At 35.0% G+C, this 15,874-nt stretch overlaps 2 protein-coding genes across 2 annotated transcripts in view; both read right to left on the bottom strand.

Moving 5' to 3' along the window:
• The window catches only part of LOC144433571 (uncharacterized), a 313,028-nt gene that overhangs the window by 285,094 nt on the left and 12,060 nt on the right, over positions 1-15,874 (bottom strand). The window lies entirely within an intron of this gene.
• Positions 2,404-11,163, bottom strand: LOC144434128 (hyalin-like). The gene is made up of 5 exons (XM_078122584.1): positions 11,145-11,163; positions 9,810-10,049; positions 5,596-5,841; positions 3,129-3,383; positions 2,404-2,423 (listed from the first exon to the last, which is right to left on the bottom strand). The coding sequence occupies exons 1-5, from the start codon at positions 11,161-11,163 to the stop codon at positions 2,404-2,406; spliced, it is 780 nt and encodes a 259-aa protein (XP_077978710.1).

A 15,874-nucleotide genomic window follows, 5' to 3' on the forward strand; every position in this document is an offset into this window, starting at 1 on the left:
AGACATTATACATCCCTGTATCAATATAATAACGTCCTGCCAATGAGTTTTAATGAATATAGTTTGTTTTTCCGATGTATTCAACCAAAAATAGATTTATTTTTTATGTCTCGCCAACTATACTGGTAGTCACACTGACTCGCGTGAGTCGAGTGTTCAATAATTTATAGTAAAGCATACAGTTCAAATTGCAACAAATTATACAAATTGTACTATAAAAACTATTTACATTGTCTCCCATAAAGAAGTATCCATGGTAACATTACTATAAAGTTTCAATGAGGGGTTCTACATGTTTTTTTGTACCCAAAATCAATAAATACATCTAGTAGCGTACATTGTAGCTTTTGGTTCCCCACATATGCAGAGCTAGAGGTACATTTACTGGATGCCGAGTTCAGTGCATCAACAGCTAATGATAGTATTATTTATAGTTCAATTTGATGAGTTACTTCCTATTTTTCATAGTGACCACACTCCGCAATAAACACTAGCAATTTCATTATATGAAATCAACATTTAACTATTTCAACAATGGAGATATAAGGTGCGAGATCAATATATATTTCAATGTAGGATAGAAATCTAAATTCTTTTACTTTTGGGGTGTTTTTAGCTGTGTAGCTCGCTCTCATCCTACAGAAACGATTTTACTTTTAATGGGTCTGTTTGTATCCCTAAACATGCAATAATTTCTTTTAAAAAATTTCCCCAAATTGAGAAATGGACACTGTAGAACAGCACTAATTATAAAATAAAGTGTCAACAAAAGAACTGTTTTCCTAATTAAATACTGGCTTTGTATTCATTGCATTACTACATACTGATTTGATTGGATATCCATTTTCAATTTTGGCCATTTAAGTTGGAGGGGAGGGGTTAACTAAAAGTTTTTAGCTGTTTATCCTACACTGAACTATTGACCTAGCCCCTAATGTGTTGATTTATCATACATAATTATGTACTGACAAACATCCCTTGGTGCCTATGTGTCCCAATAGTTTGCATTTTAATGTGAATTTTGTCCAAAAATGTTGAAATTTGGATGGGGTGGTGGTGGGGGGTGGGGGTTATAATTTTGAATGTTATGACCACTTTGGCTTTTGGAGAAATAAATAAACTCTGCACATGAATAGTTCAGTTGATTTATCATACATATGTACTGATAGAAATATACCTTGCTGCCTGTGTGTTACAATATTGTATAATTTCATGTGATTTTTGTCCAAAATGTTGAAATTTTGAAGGGGTGGGGGGTTACAATTGTGAATATTATGGGCACTTTGGCGTTTGGAGAAAGAAATAAACTCCATATATGATTAGTTAAGTTCATTTAGCATACATATGAACTGATAGATATATCCCTTGGTGCCTGTGTGTTCCAATATTGTACAATTTCATGTGATTTTTGTTCCAAAATGTTAAATTTTTGATGGGGTTGGGGGTCACATTTTTTACTGGCATTTTCAAGTTAGCATACACACAATGATTTTTGTTGCCTATTTATGAAGGGGTATTGGTACATTATACATAGGTGCAAAGATAAACAAGCTCATTTTAATTTTTGTCAAAATTCAACAAAATTTCATAAGATATTTCTGTCGAAAATGTCAAAATTTAGATGGGGTGTGGGGTGACAATTTCAGTTCTAGAATTTAAACGGACGTGGTGACCCCATATGTTCTTGCCATTGATAAGTAGCTGGAATAATACAATGTACACATACAGCGTATACAAAAAATCTATCACGGACTTTTATCTTTTTTTGCTATTTTCTTATGTTTTTCTTTAAAAATAGTAAACCAGCTGGGGATAAAATAACATAATATTTTATGAAATAATGAATATAAATTTTAAAAAATATGTCTGGACCTACTATACATTGCACTTTAATACATAAGTTCGTTTGATGTTCTTGGGATAATCTTTAACTGTCAAAAATCATGTTGTAGTTAATTGTTGTAAATCTACTTATTTTGACCAAAAAATATATATGTACATACAAGAAACGGTCGTTATCCTGAAAACAAAGGTGGTGACATAGTATTTTCTCTGCATTTTTTACATATTCAGATAACAATGTTTAAGTATGCAAAGTATAAGAAAAATCTATCGACTTTTTTGAATTTGACACCTCCCCCCTTAAACATAACAACACTTTGACTTGAATAATTCTCCTGTCTTTATGGAAATAATACTAGTAAAGAGCGTATATTAAGGTTATAGACCATACAACGGATATCTTGTAAATAAAGTTTTCAAGATCTAATCAAGCTATAAATCACCACATACACCAAAAAGTATACATTTTCTGAAAGCTCTTGACCTGATGATGTGAATTATCAATGTATTTTGACTTCCTATCATGTGACAAGCTGGGAAGTGAAAGTGATCATTTTTGCTTCAATCACTTTTAGCATCAACTGTTGACACCAGAAACATATATTTAAAACCAAGTCATATTATTTAAGAAAAGCAAAAAAGTGTGTCTTTTTTTATATCTTTTCCAGTTGTGGGGCAATGGCATATTGAAAATATCCTATTTTAAGAAATTGAAGATTTCTACTTTTGAAAGACTGATGCAACTGCTAATACACGAATCACTTTGTAGTCATTAAAAAGAATGTTAATGTATCATTTTGCACAAATATTGATTTTTGTTATTATGTAATATCTTATGTTTAATTTGATGCATGCAATTTTAATGATGACAAAATGTCCTATATTTTAAAAAATCATTCTTTAAATTTCATAAAATTTGGTATTTATGTTCAACTTTGTGATATACAGGATATAAGAACAACAATTGAATAGCTTTCATTTTTTCTAATACGGAATGCAATCAGTTTGCATCTGGTGTAAACAAATATTGTGGATAAGCTTATTTATATTTGCCTTCTTCACGATCATCCACGCCATTTCTGTTAGGTAATGCCATATATCCGCCTGTCTTCTAAAATGACATCTTCAACTGTATGTTTGCGTTTTCTTTTGAACATCACAAAGCTTGTTGACCAATGAAGTTTCAACAGCGCATAAAAAATTGTCGAGATCACGTGACCATGTATTGACAAATCACAACATGAGAAATAGATGAATGAAAGTTTTTGAAAGCTTGAAACACATACCTACAACGTCTACTATGAAATCACACCATTTGGTAGTGCCTGAGTAACCTGTGGCAAAACATTCTACGGGTGTCTCTCCAATTGGAAAAATGCTGTCTGACGCTGGTGTACATTTTATTGCATAATTTCCCTTGACGTCCCAAGCGGCTAAGAAATCAAATGGGACTGCTGCAGTCAAACCTCCGTAGTCAACATCACGAACCACAGGGGTACGAGGACAGTCGAAGTACAGTTCTTTTATATTCCAAGTCGGTACTATATATGATAAAGACAGAGACAAAGAACACATTTTAGAACTCACAAAAAAGCATTACATGTAACTCTACCTGGGACGGCCCTGAATCTGCCTAAGTGATGTCACCTGTAGCCATGTACAGTATATATCATACAGTAGTTATACACACGTTGTCATACTCATTCAATTTGCACTGTTATTTGTTTAGTTGTGATGTAGTCGTGGCATACTATTAGAAAGTTCTGTAATTAAAGTATGACGTTCATAATCGATAATATATATAATTATATATAGTATCATGAACCATACAGTTCTAACCCAAATATTTCGAAGAGACTGAGCTCCTCTTCATCGGTCAGACAGAAAACATAACAAGAAGACTCAAAGAACGAGGATACAAAGAAACTCACATCAACGCACAGATACAGAAAGTGGACAAACTTGACCCTTGACCGACGAAATCTAATACACCCCACAGACGACAACAGACCAAACAGAAACAAAGACCGTGTCACCTTCCCGATCACATACAGCAGCTCACTCCCAGATATACCAAAGATACTCACAAACAACATGCGCACTCTACATAAATCACAAAGATGCAAAAAAAAAAGCATTCAGAAATCCACCCATGGTAGCCTGGAGAAAAGGAAGAGATATCGGTTCACAACTAGTACACAGTAAACATCACAACATCACAACAAACATCATGAATCTACCCAGTTGTGTGAGCTTAGGGTCTTTGGCCTAGTTATGATATTAAATGTGTGGACATTTAAGTACAGGAGCGTGGCTCATGATTTTGTTTAGTTGAAAACAAGGTGACACCCCTCCCCCATTCATGCACTTCGTAAAAATGATGACCCCCTTCTTTGAGTCCCAAATAAGGTGAATCCCCCCCCTGATTTGCCCCCCCCCCCGGCTGTAAAAACTGTTCGCTCCCTAAAGGCAATTTTTAGGCTATTCACAGACACTTTCAGGCAATAATTTGCAAGCTTTACAAGACAGCTCTAACATGTAAAAAGCAACTATATATGGGTGAAACATTTTTTAAATAAAGTTTCATAGCATCAGTAAGAGGTGGAGGAAAGAACTTTGATTTAAGACTGGGACATGTCTACCTCTTATGGGGGTCCTAGGTGGTCTCCCCCTAGAGGCTTTTGAAGTTTGTTTAAAACCAATTTTGGTGAATCTTATTGTTGGTTGAACGAATGAGTGGCCTCTGGGGTGATGGAGTCCAAGGGGTTTCCCCCCTGGCAGATCTGGAGTTTGTTGTTTCTATTTAGGCATTTTTAGGTTATTCATAGCCTCTGAAGTAATATTGCCAAGCTTCGAAATGCTAAAGTAAATATAACTTTTTGAATAAGTTTTCCATGTTATAAAGGTAGGCCTGTAACATTGGTATAGGGGCATTGATATTGCATGTATAGTAAAGTCGCTGGTATGTTAGAGCACTTTAGGAGGTCATACTTAGTGTACAACAGAAACTTGAATTTGATTTGTGGTGTCGATACATGTAGTGTCCGAAATAGGAAGTATATTCATCCATTCTGACAAATTCATACTGAAGAGACTAGAACAATTTAGATTAAGTTCTTTTATAAACTATCTAATAGTATGACGATTACCATTACAAAACTTTCAAGTTCACTTTTGCCCCAAAGTGCAAGATAAGTGAAGCACTGATTGTGAAACAGCCAAACATTTACATGCCATGTTCTGTAACTAGTGTGGTAGCTAGGTAATACATGTATATATATATATATATGTATAATTTTATGTATAGTTATGTTTGAACCCTTACATTAAGTAATATTTAAAAAATTCATGAAAGAAACAGAGACAAGAACAAATAGGCCCCGATATGTGTTTGGAAATGTTTGTCATGATCTGACAAGTGTCCTGGTAGGAGAGGTACAAGCATGTTGAACAGTACACTCGAACTTGTGTATCATTTCCCTGCCAAGACATTTTTTTTCTAGCAGCAGTGGTCCATCTTTTTTTTCCATCACCCACTCATATCCGGATTTTTTTTCAAGCAACTCCATTTGGCATCTTTTTTTCCCCCGCGAAATCTTCCAAGCAATCCCCATGATATCAAATGGTCGACCCCTTATGGCTCCATATAACCAACCGAAATCAAGGCCTCTGATTGGCCAAGTCGGGCTAGCCGTTCAAATGACTTACAATTATGTAAATAGAGCCTGGCCAACAGGAACTGCTACTACATACCTCTTACCCACACCGTGAATTCACAATATATCCGATTACCAGCATCATCGGAAACCTCGCAAATGATATCGATAATGCCTTCGAAGAATACAGTACGAGAGGGAGGTTCACAAATTACATGAGGAGTAAGTCCCGAATTGTCTTCACCAGTCATGTCAGGATATCTACCTTCTGCACCAGAACCACTAGTTTCCGCATAAAGTACTAATAATCTATAGGGACATGTTGGAACTGGAGGCGTACGATCTGTAAAGACACAGAAAATATTGAATAAGAACATGGTTTATGGTAGGCATTCATGCAAGACACCCGTACATTTGAAGTTATATATTTGGTATAAAAGTGTGTAAATTGACGTTTCAACCATAGACCATCCACCCTTTCAACCATAGACCCTCCAGCAAGGGAGGTGGAGGGTCTATGGTTGAAACGTCAATGTATTTAAATAATACCAAATATAGAACATCAAACGTTCTATACCGGTACGAATGTACAACTATGTTTCAAACGCAGAACTCCCGGTGCCTGGCACCGTATTTTGCATATGACTGGCTGTATCTTTTGGAGGTGAAGAACTTGTGGTTGAACATTGATGCGGATCACCAAAATATAAACATTCCCTATCTAGGCTTTTCACACATATTGGTGACGTGCTAATGCTTATCCCACTAATTACCATTACATGATAACAAAAGTTCATAACATAGAAGAAAAGGGGTTCAACTTCGACAATGAACTGTTCTCGCTTGCATTTTGGCAGATTCCAATCATTCGTATCAAAGCCATCCAATGCAAGGAGGTTTCTATAAAATGACTTTACCACGTGTCGAGTATCTGTTACAAAAAAAACTATTGTATGTCGTACCATGCATGGATGTATTACATTGTACTGTTAGTGAATGGATATTTTATTCGTATCATATTAGGATACCGGCCTTTATATACAAAACTTTATAAACCAAAAGTTGTACAGTGGTTTACCATCATCTAGATTTTTCCAATCATTACAATCATTTCAGCTCTTTTCTGAAAAGCAAAGTGAACATAACGTGAGAATTGTCTAATTAAATGTTCGTGTTTTGTTGATAATAGTATAAAGAACTTATATAGAACAGGTGGGTCGAAGAAATAATCTGAAATGTACTTCCTTCTTACGTCATCATATATAGGACAGAACAGACAAAAGTGATATTCATCTTTAATTGTTCTATTTTGACAGAAAGGACACACCCGGTCACTTCTAGGGGGTTTTGTTCTTTCCCATATACAGTTTTCACATTGTAGATGATGAGATGACGTACGAAGGCGACAGAGTGCATAGCGGAACACTTTTTTGTCTACTACGTCTAGGTAAATCTCAAAGGTCAATAAAGATTTGAAATTACAATGCATGTCTAGTTTAGAGGTTTCTAACATTTCACTGTGAATCAGTTGACTATTGATATCCTTGCACCTGTCCTTGAATATATTGATAAAACTATTTTCATTTCCAACACCCTGTGTCTGCCATACTTTACTAAAACCAAAACAACATAACAAGTGTTTGACGTCAAGGGCCCAACAATTTACACCATTTTCAGCCGTTTCGTACTGATACTTATAGCATAGAGACAGGGTTCGGTTTGGTTTCAAATTTAACAACTTAAACCAATACTTGATTATATTGATTTGTCTGGTAACAATTAATTGTAAACGACCGGTTTCAGCAAGGGAAGCACAGTTTGGCATATGTCGATTTAAACCTAATATGTAATGTAGAAATTTACTATGGACACGTTTAATGTCAGTTGCTTTATGAAAACCCCAAATCTCTGCTGCATAGTTGAGTATCGGTGATATTTTTCCATCAAAAACTTTAAGCGCGGCTTTGACTGGTATGTCTCCAAGTTTAGCGAGTTAGTTTTTAACAGTAAACATAGCTTTGCTGGCTTGAAGTGCAAGGGTTTTCTGAGCTAAATACCATTTGCCGCTACTCGACATAATGATTCCGAGGTATTTATAAAAAGGGACAACGTCAAGTTTGTGCCCATCTAAGAACCATTTCTCAGTTTTCTTAATTATCCCACCTCGTTTAAATACAATAATTTTAGTTTTGGCATAATTTACATTTAGGAGCCAACGTTTACAATATACGTGGACAATTTATTTGATAATCTTTGCAGCCCAACGACGGTATATCACTCAATAAGACTGTGTACTGTTAGTGGTTATTAGTGATCTCACTATTTATACAGCCATGATCGTACTAAAGGGAGAGCAAAGGCTTCATAAAAGCCGATGAAAGCCCATATTTTCAGGTATCAGGAACCCATGGTCGAAGATGTTGAGTCTCTGCTATCTTGTTACCATATGGGACAATATTTCTCTGCCGATAGACCCTCCCTATTCTAGCTGTCATGATTTGAGGAGAGACATTGAACTAAAATCTTTAAAATCACCAATATCATGGGAAACGGGAGTAGCGAATGAAACACCAAAAAATGGCAAAATTGTGTCGAAATCGAACGGTTGCCGACATAGTCACCCTATACAACAACCTATCAAATTTGTGCTTCTCATGTGAACTGTCGTCCATTGTTATCTAAAGGAAGTGTCGATCAATTCAACGTCAACAACGATCAGGAAGAAAACGTAGATGTAATCAAGAAGATCAATTCAAGCAAAAATACCGAGGTAAAATAACAATGAACGATTAGCCGACATCTATATCGGGTTTTAATCACATTGCCATTCACCTAGACTGTCAACAGTCATCTTGACCTTTTCCTTGTAATTTATCTTTTTAATACTTTGGTTGCCGCTGAAATTAATAGAATTAAACATAGTGTGTGCTGGATGTTCCATGAAGTCAAGACTTGATCGTATGTTATAGGTTATGTACTAGCACACAACTTGACAATGTATTTAAATAAAACATATTTCAGAAGTTTTTTTTTTAAATAAGACAAAATATTATATCTGAATACAGACTACCATTCACCATATATTTGCAAAATTGCTTACCACTTTTCAATGACCAGAATAATGTATACCTTGAATTATTCACTTATTTGATAGGTTCTGGGGTTACTGTGCCCACGTGCACTACTACACTTGGACTTTCGCGATGTTCTCATTTGGCTGAGTGGGATTTGAACGTGGGAACTCCTATAGTAATGTGAATTTATGTGTGCCACAGGGGCGAGTAGTATTTCTTAGATCGTTATTTTCCTTGTCTATTGGTTAAACATAACAACACTATGACTTGAATATTTCTCCTGCCTTTATGGACATAATGCTAGTAAAGAGTGTATATTAAGGTTATAGACCATACAACGGATATCTTGTAAATAAAGTTTTCAAGATCTAATCAAGCTTTAAATCACCACATACACCAACAAGTATACATTTTCTGAAAGCTCTTGACCTGATGATGTGAATAATCAATGTATTTTGACTTCCTATCATGTGGCAAGCTGGTAAGTGAAAGTGGTCATTTTTGCTTCAATCACTTTTAGCATCAATTGTTGACACCAGAAACATATATTTAAAACACAAGTCATATTATTTAACAAAAGCAAAAAAGTGTGGGTTTTTTTTATATATCTTTTCCAGTTGTGGAGCAATGGCATATTGAAAATATCCTATTTTAAGAAATTGAAGATGTCTACTTTTGAAAGACTGATGCAACTGCTAATACACGAATCACTTTGTAGTCATTAAAAATAATGTTAATGTATCATTTTGCACAAATATTGATTTTTGTTATTATGTAATATCTTATGTTTAATTTGATGCATGCAATTTTAATGATGACAAAATGTCCTATATTTTAAAAAATCATTCTTTAAATTTCATAAAATTTGGTATTTATGTTCAACTTTGTGATATAAAGGATATGAGAACAACAATTGAATATCTTTCATTTTTTATAATACGGAATGCAATCAGTTTACATTTGGTGTAAACAAATATTGCGGATAAGCTTATTTATATTTGCCTTCTTCACGATCATTCACGCCATTTCTATTAGGTAATGCCATATATCCGCCTGTCTTCTAAAATGACATCTTCAACTGTATGTTTGCGTTTTCTTTTGAACATCACAAAGCTTGTTGACCAATCGAAGTTTCAACAGCGCATAAAAAAATTGTCGAGATCACGTGACCATGTATTGACCTATCACAACATTAGAAATAGACGAATGAAAGTTTTTGAAAGCTTGAAGCACATACCTACAACGTCTACTATGAAATCACACCATTTGGTATTGCCTGAGAAACCTGTGGCTGAACATTCTACGGATGTCTCTCCCATTGGAAAAACACTGCCTGACGCTGGTACACACGTTATTGGATAAACTCCCCTGTAGTCCCAAGCGGCTAAGAAATCAAATGTGACTGCTGCAGTCAAACCTCCGTAGTCAATATCACGAACCTCAGGGGTATTAGGACATTCGAGGAATACGTCCGGTACTATATATGATAAAGACAGGGATAAAGAACACATTTTAGAACTCACAAAAAAAGCATTACATGTAACTCTGCCTTGGACGGCCCTGAATCTGTCTAAGTGATGTCACCTGTAGCCGTGTACAGTATATATCGTACAGTAGTTATACACACGTTATCATACTTATTCAATTTGCACTGTTATTTGTTTTGTTGTGATGTAGTCGTGGCATACTATTAGAAAGTTCTGTAATTAAAGTATTACGTTCTTAATCGATAATATATATATATATATATATATATATATATATATATATATATATATATATATATATATATATATATATATATATATATATATATTTAACTATTATGCTCTGCCACTGCGGTATAGAGAACTGTCTTAGCAGATTATACTCACCGAGTATATATATATATATATACCCAAATATTTTGAAGAGACCGATCTCAAAGAAACTCACATCAACGCACAGATACAGAAAGTGGGCAAACTTGACCGACGAAATCTAATACACCTCACAGACAACAACAGACCAAACAGAAACAAAGACCGTGTCACCTTCCCGATCACATATAGCAGCTCACTCCCAGATATACCAAAGATACTCACAAACAACATGCGCACTCTACATAAATCACAAAGATGCAAAAAAGTAAAAAAACATTCAGAAATCCACCATGGTAGCCTGGAGAATAGGAAGAGATATCGGTTCACAACTAGTACACAGTAAACATCATAAAGCATTCATCAAGGAAGCAACAGGATCAAGACCATGTGAAAGCAAACGATGCGCCATCTGCCCCTACATGGAGAAGACAGACACATTTCAAGGGCCAAATACACAGCATTATAAAATAATACACCATATCAACTGCAAATCAGCAAACCTAGTGTATGCAATACGTTGCTCACATTGCGAAAAATAATCTATTTAGGAGAAACCGGTGATATAATATACACAAGAATGCAGAATCACCTATGACAAATCAGGAAAAACAATACATATGAACCAGTTCCAATTCACTCCAATGGACCATCTCACTCAATCAAACACTTCAGAATCAATTGAAAAACTCTCCACACCAGATAAAACCTACCGTCAACTACGTGAATCATTATGGATAAAAAAATAGACATACTCATCAATGGCAACAATAGAAAACAGTAACATAGCAACCAGTAGTCACCAGTACTCCACAGGTGGCTGAGTGTAATATTCATACCATTCCAAGACAAGAACACTATTTTGCATGACAATAATCACTGTCTTCAGTATTTATAAGTGTAACAGAACTTGACTTGTTTGACAGAACTGGAGACCCACCGATGAAGAGGAGCTCAGTCTCTTCGAAATATTTGGATTAGAACTGTATGGTTCATGATATTATTTATATATAGAAACTCAGTGTTAAGTTATAATATTGCATGGAGCACTGTTCTCTCCAGCGAGACACTTATACTTATGTGAATATATATATACACACACACACACACACACACACACACACACACACACACACACACACACACACACACATATATATATATATATATATATATGAAGTCAGTGGTAAGATTTATCCGTAGCACAGTGCTCGATACGTCTGCACGCAGAGCGGAGTATATGTTGAGGGTTGAAGAAAATCAAGTCGGGTTTTACAACAAACCCGACTTGATTTTCTTCTACCCTCAACATATATATATATATATATATATATATATATATATATATATATATATATATATATATATATATATATATATATATATATATATATATATATATATATATATATATAACTCGGTGAGTATCAATCTGCTAAGACAGTGCTCTATACCGCAGTGGCAGAGCGTAATAGTTTTGGTAGTACTGGAACTCTTTCTTGGGTGTAACTCGGAGTTTCACGCATATTGCGATCATCAGACACACTACGAGTGTCTGATGATCGCAATATGCGTGAAACTCCGAGTTACACCCAAGAAAGAGTTCCAGTACTACCAAAACTATATATATATATATATATATATATATATATATATATATATATATATATATATATATATATATATATATATATATTATGTTGGCGTAAACAGTGTTAAATACATATATACATGTGTAGAGCGGTATAAATAACACAATATCAAGCAAGATACTGAGGAGTCGTTACACAGAATCTCTAATGTTATATATGATATATATGTATATATATATACACGTGAATGGTAGTAGTTGTACTACACGTGTTCTGTCTTTTCATGTGTATGATAATTCTACGACAAGCATTGTGCTGAAGTCGCTAACAGTCTCCAAACAGAACGAAACAAAAGTGTTCAAATCCGTTATCATAGTATAGCAGCAGAGAAATACTTTTTACCGACTCAAAGTCGCGATCAACGGTAGTACAGGCCCCATGTCACACTACGACGTGTGTTGAATGAAGAATGGTAATTATGTCGTTTAAATATATATAGTTTACGATTTAGATGTATCGATTCAATATTTGAATTATGCCTATAGGCTAATCACTTATTTTACAACGCATACGGCATTCTAAAATTGCCAATGTTTAGATTAAAGTTATAAATTTAATATTGAATAATTAACGGTGAAATTGTGATGACATTATAATAATTATAGTTACCACTGCTGCTACAAACTATTACAAGAACGACAAGGACAAAAATGGCGACGTAGATATTCTTCCAAACTGTCCTGGCAAACATCTTCGATAAATATCATTCGATGCTTGTAATCATCATCATTCATATGACCTGCAGTCGTTGTTTTTTCCTGGACCATAATCCCGGGACAAAAAATGTTGCGGAGAGTGAAATGAACAGCTTGTGGGCTACAATATAGTATTCACGTATCGACAGCTACGCTTGTAGAATGTAACGAATGTAACGAATGGAATGCGCGAGGACAGAAATTATGACAAAAGTGCAAACTCAAACGTGCCATCGTCATCGGATTCTTACTCCACCATAAACGTAGACGTATTGTCAATAAAATCGACATATTTCGCTCTTGTCTAATTAGTATTGCTATCATGCACACAGACAAACCCAAATCACTGTTAATGATTGGCAAATTTATTGAACGAAATATAAGTTCTCTTGATGAAAAGTCAAATATCGTTCATTCCAACGGCGCAAGCGTTAACAAACCCCTTTGTTGATACATTGTATCAATTTTCAAGATGCGTCACGCGACGCAGCGTGCCCCGCGGCCGTTCAGAACATATTATGGTATATATAAACACAGCTTGCTGGTCGATTCATGGGCATCATGCATCATGGAACAATAAAGCTAAGATTATGGATATTTATAATCGAATAACAATAGTACGTAATACAAATACTCGTAAACAACGTATGTGCGTGAAATTGACACTAGTAGGTGTGAAGTGAGCGATGAGCGGACGATTGTGACTGTATATTTTTACCCTTAGCAACCAATTGCAACAATGTATCATCCGACACTCGCTACAGAAGTGAGCCACCAACGTTCATTTTGACACGATATATTTCTCGAACTCACACATCACATGCATTACATTAGAAATCTACCTCTACAATAGGGAAAGACTGTTGTTTTTTTGTTTCGTTTTTAAATTCTATTTTCATTTTGTTATTTTATATATTCACAATCTTAGCTTTATTGTGCCATGATGCCCATGGTCGATTATACACACACAAACACAAACGTACACGTACGTTTACTACACAGTGCGCCTATTGCGCTCGGACCAAGTACATATAGTTTGTAGCTATGTTCATGATGTTGGGATTAATATGATAAAATTATCTACTAATATAAGGTGAAACAAGTGCGTGTTTCCGATAACACGGCCTCTGAAAATAGGGTAGGTATGTCGGGATTTTATTTTTATTTTATTTTATTTTTTTATATTTTTTTTGAGACATATTGTTGACCCAAAAACAAACAAAATGTCGGTAAGAATACCCCTTCTGTGATAGTTCGATGAAATATGTACAGACATTGCTGGGAAAGAAAACAGAAGTACATGAATGTCAAAAAAAAAAAAAAAAAAAAAAAAAAAAACCCTTCTAAAAATTTTTAGGGTCCGTCGATTTATCAAAACACGTGATTTTTTTATTTTGCCTAATTATACAAAATGAAGTTAAAGACTTTTAGATAGACAAGTACAATATCGTTATTTAGTGTGTTTAAGGATGGGGACCACACAAAAACTAGTAAAAATTACAAAATTCACATATTTGGGGGCAAATGACGACCACCCATCTCAGCTATCATTGTATGCAACCCAAATGAATGTAGCACTTCTCAATCTTGCAGATATGGGAAGGAATAAAAAAATGCACATGGCTTCACAACCATTTGCACACTTTATTATAATATAGCACTTTATTATAATATAGAGCCTTCGACTCTGGGTCGGATCACCCACTTTCTACTCATTGAGTACGATACTTCAAAGCAAAACATAGTACCTCTACAATCGCGACAGGACTATGTATTGTTACTCCAAGAAAATACCATCATTATGATACTAAAGATGTTTTATGAAGCTATCTAGCTTCTTTATTAGTTAAAACACCACTTTCCAGGCATTTGGTATATTTTCGTTTACACAAGTGGGGAACCCAGGGAACATTTACTCTCTCACCGGAAACCTTACGTTTATTTTACCTGGAACCAAACGTGATTCTGGAGGGTTGGTAATGTATTTTAAGTCCACTTTGTTTAGTACAATCAATGTTGTTAAAACAGATGCTGATGATGTTATATGGGTTCGTCTTGGTGATAATGTTACCGCTAATAACAATGTCACTAATACAGTATTGTTCTTATGTTTATGTTACATTTTACCGTCTGGTTCAACTAGAGAACCATATGTTCAAATGTCTGTTTATGATAGACTCCTTCAGACTATGGCGGAACTTTCTGCTAAATTTTCTAATTGCTCATACATTATTTGCGGAGATTTGAATGCAAGAACAGGTGAAAAGCCGGATTTTGTTTGCGACGACAGCCAATCACACGTACCGTTACCCGATGACTATGTAATTGACGATTGCACACCCCGTGTATCACAAGATAAAAATGTAAACAGCAATGGCACATTATTGTTAGATTTTTGTAAGCAAAGTTCACTCAGAATGTTGAATGGTCGTTGTGGTAGTGATTACGGAGTGGGTAAATTTACTTGTTATACGTACAATGGACAGAGTACTGTCGACTATGTTTTGGCTAGTAAAGACATTTTCGACCGTATACAGTCTTTTAGTGTTGGTGACCCTAACATTATCTCAGATCACTGTCTTATTTCATTCTCTATTGTTATGTCAGATGTTTTTGTAGCGCAAAACACACCTCATGTTGGTTTTACAGAGGACGTAAATTGTGTTGATTATGTGTACAGATGGTGTTCGCAGTTGGCAGCTGATTACAAATGTAGAATCAATTCGAACGAATCAGAACAGGTTTTACAGAACGTACTTACCAATTTGTCTAGTTGTCAAGGTGACAATGAAATCATTAATACACAGTTAAATGTTTTGGTTAATCATATTGAAAGCTGTGCGTGCCAGATGCGTGATAATATCAGAACAAGGAGTGAGTCTAGCACCTACACTGATTACAGGGATAATAATTTACCTTGGCTTGACGAGGAGTGTGCCGCTAAGAGGAGAGAGTTTTATAGACATTTGAATATTTTTAGAGGTGAGAAAAGTATTGTAAACAGACAAAATATGATAACTTCTCGTTCGAATTATAGAACCACACTGCGAAATGCTCGGTTTAAGTACAATGAGGAACAGACATATAAATTACTCT

This window comes from Glandiceps talaboti, chromosome 4 (assembly GCF_964340395.1).
Source record: "Glandiceps talaboti chromosome 4, keGlaTala1.1, whole genome shotgun sequence".
Taxonomy (NCBI): domain Eukaryota; kingdom Metazoa; phylum Hemichordata; class Enteropneusta; family Spengelidae; genus Glandiceps; species Glandiceps talaboti.

Excerpts from the sequence above, each read along its gene's own strand:
- LOC144434128 (XM_078122584.1), bottom strand. Across the intron at positions 3,384-5,595 it reads ATTCACGGTGTGGGTAAGAG|TACCGACTTGGAATATAAAA; the intron begins GTATGTAGTAGC and ends TATCATATATAG. Across the intron at positions 2,424-3,128 it reads TTTCATAGTAGACGTTGTAG|TTGATGCTAAAAGTGATTGA; the intron begins GTATGTGTTTCA and ends TGGTGTCAACAG.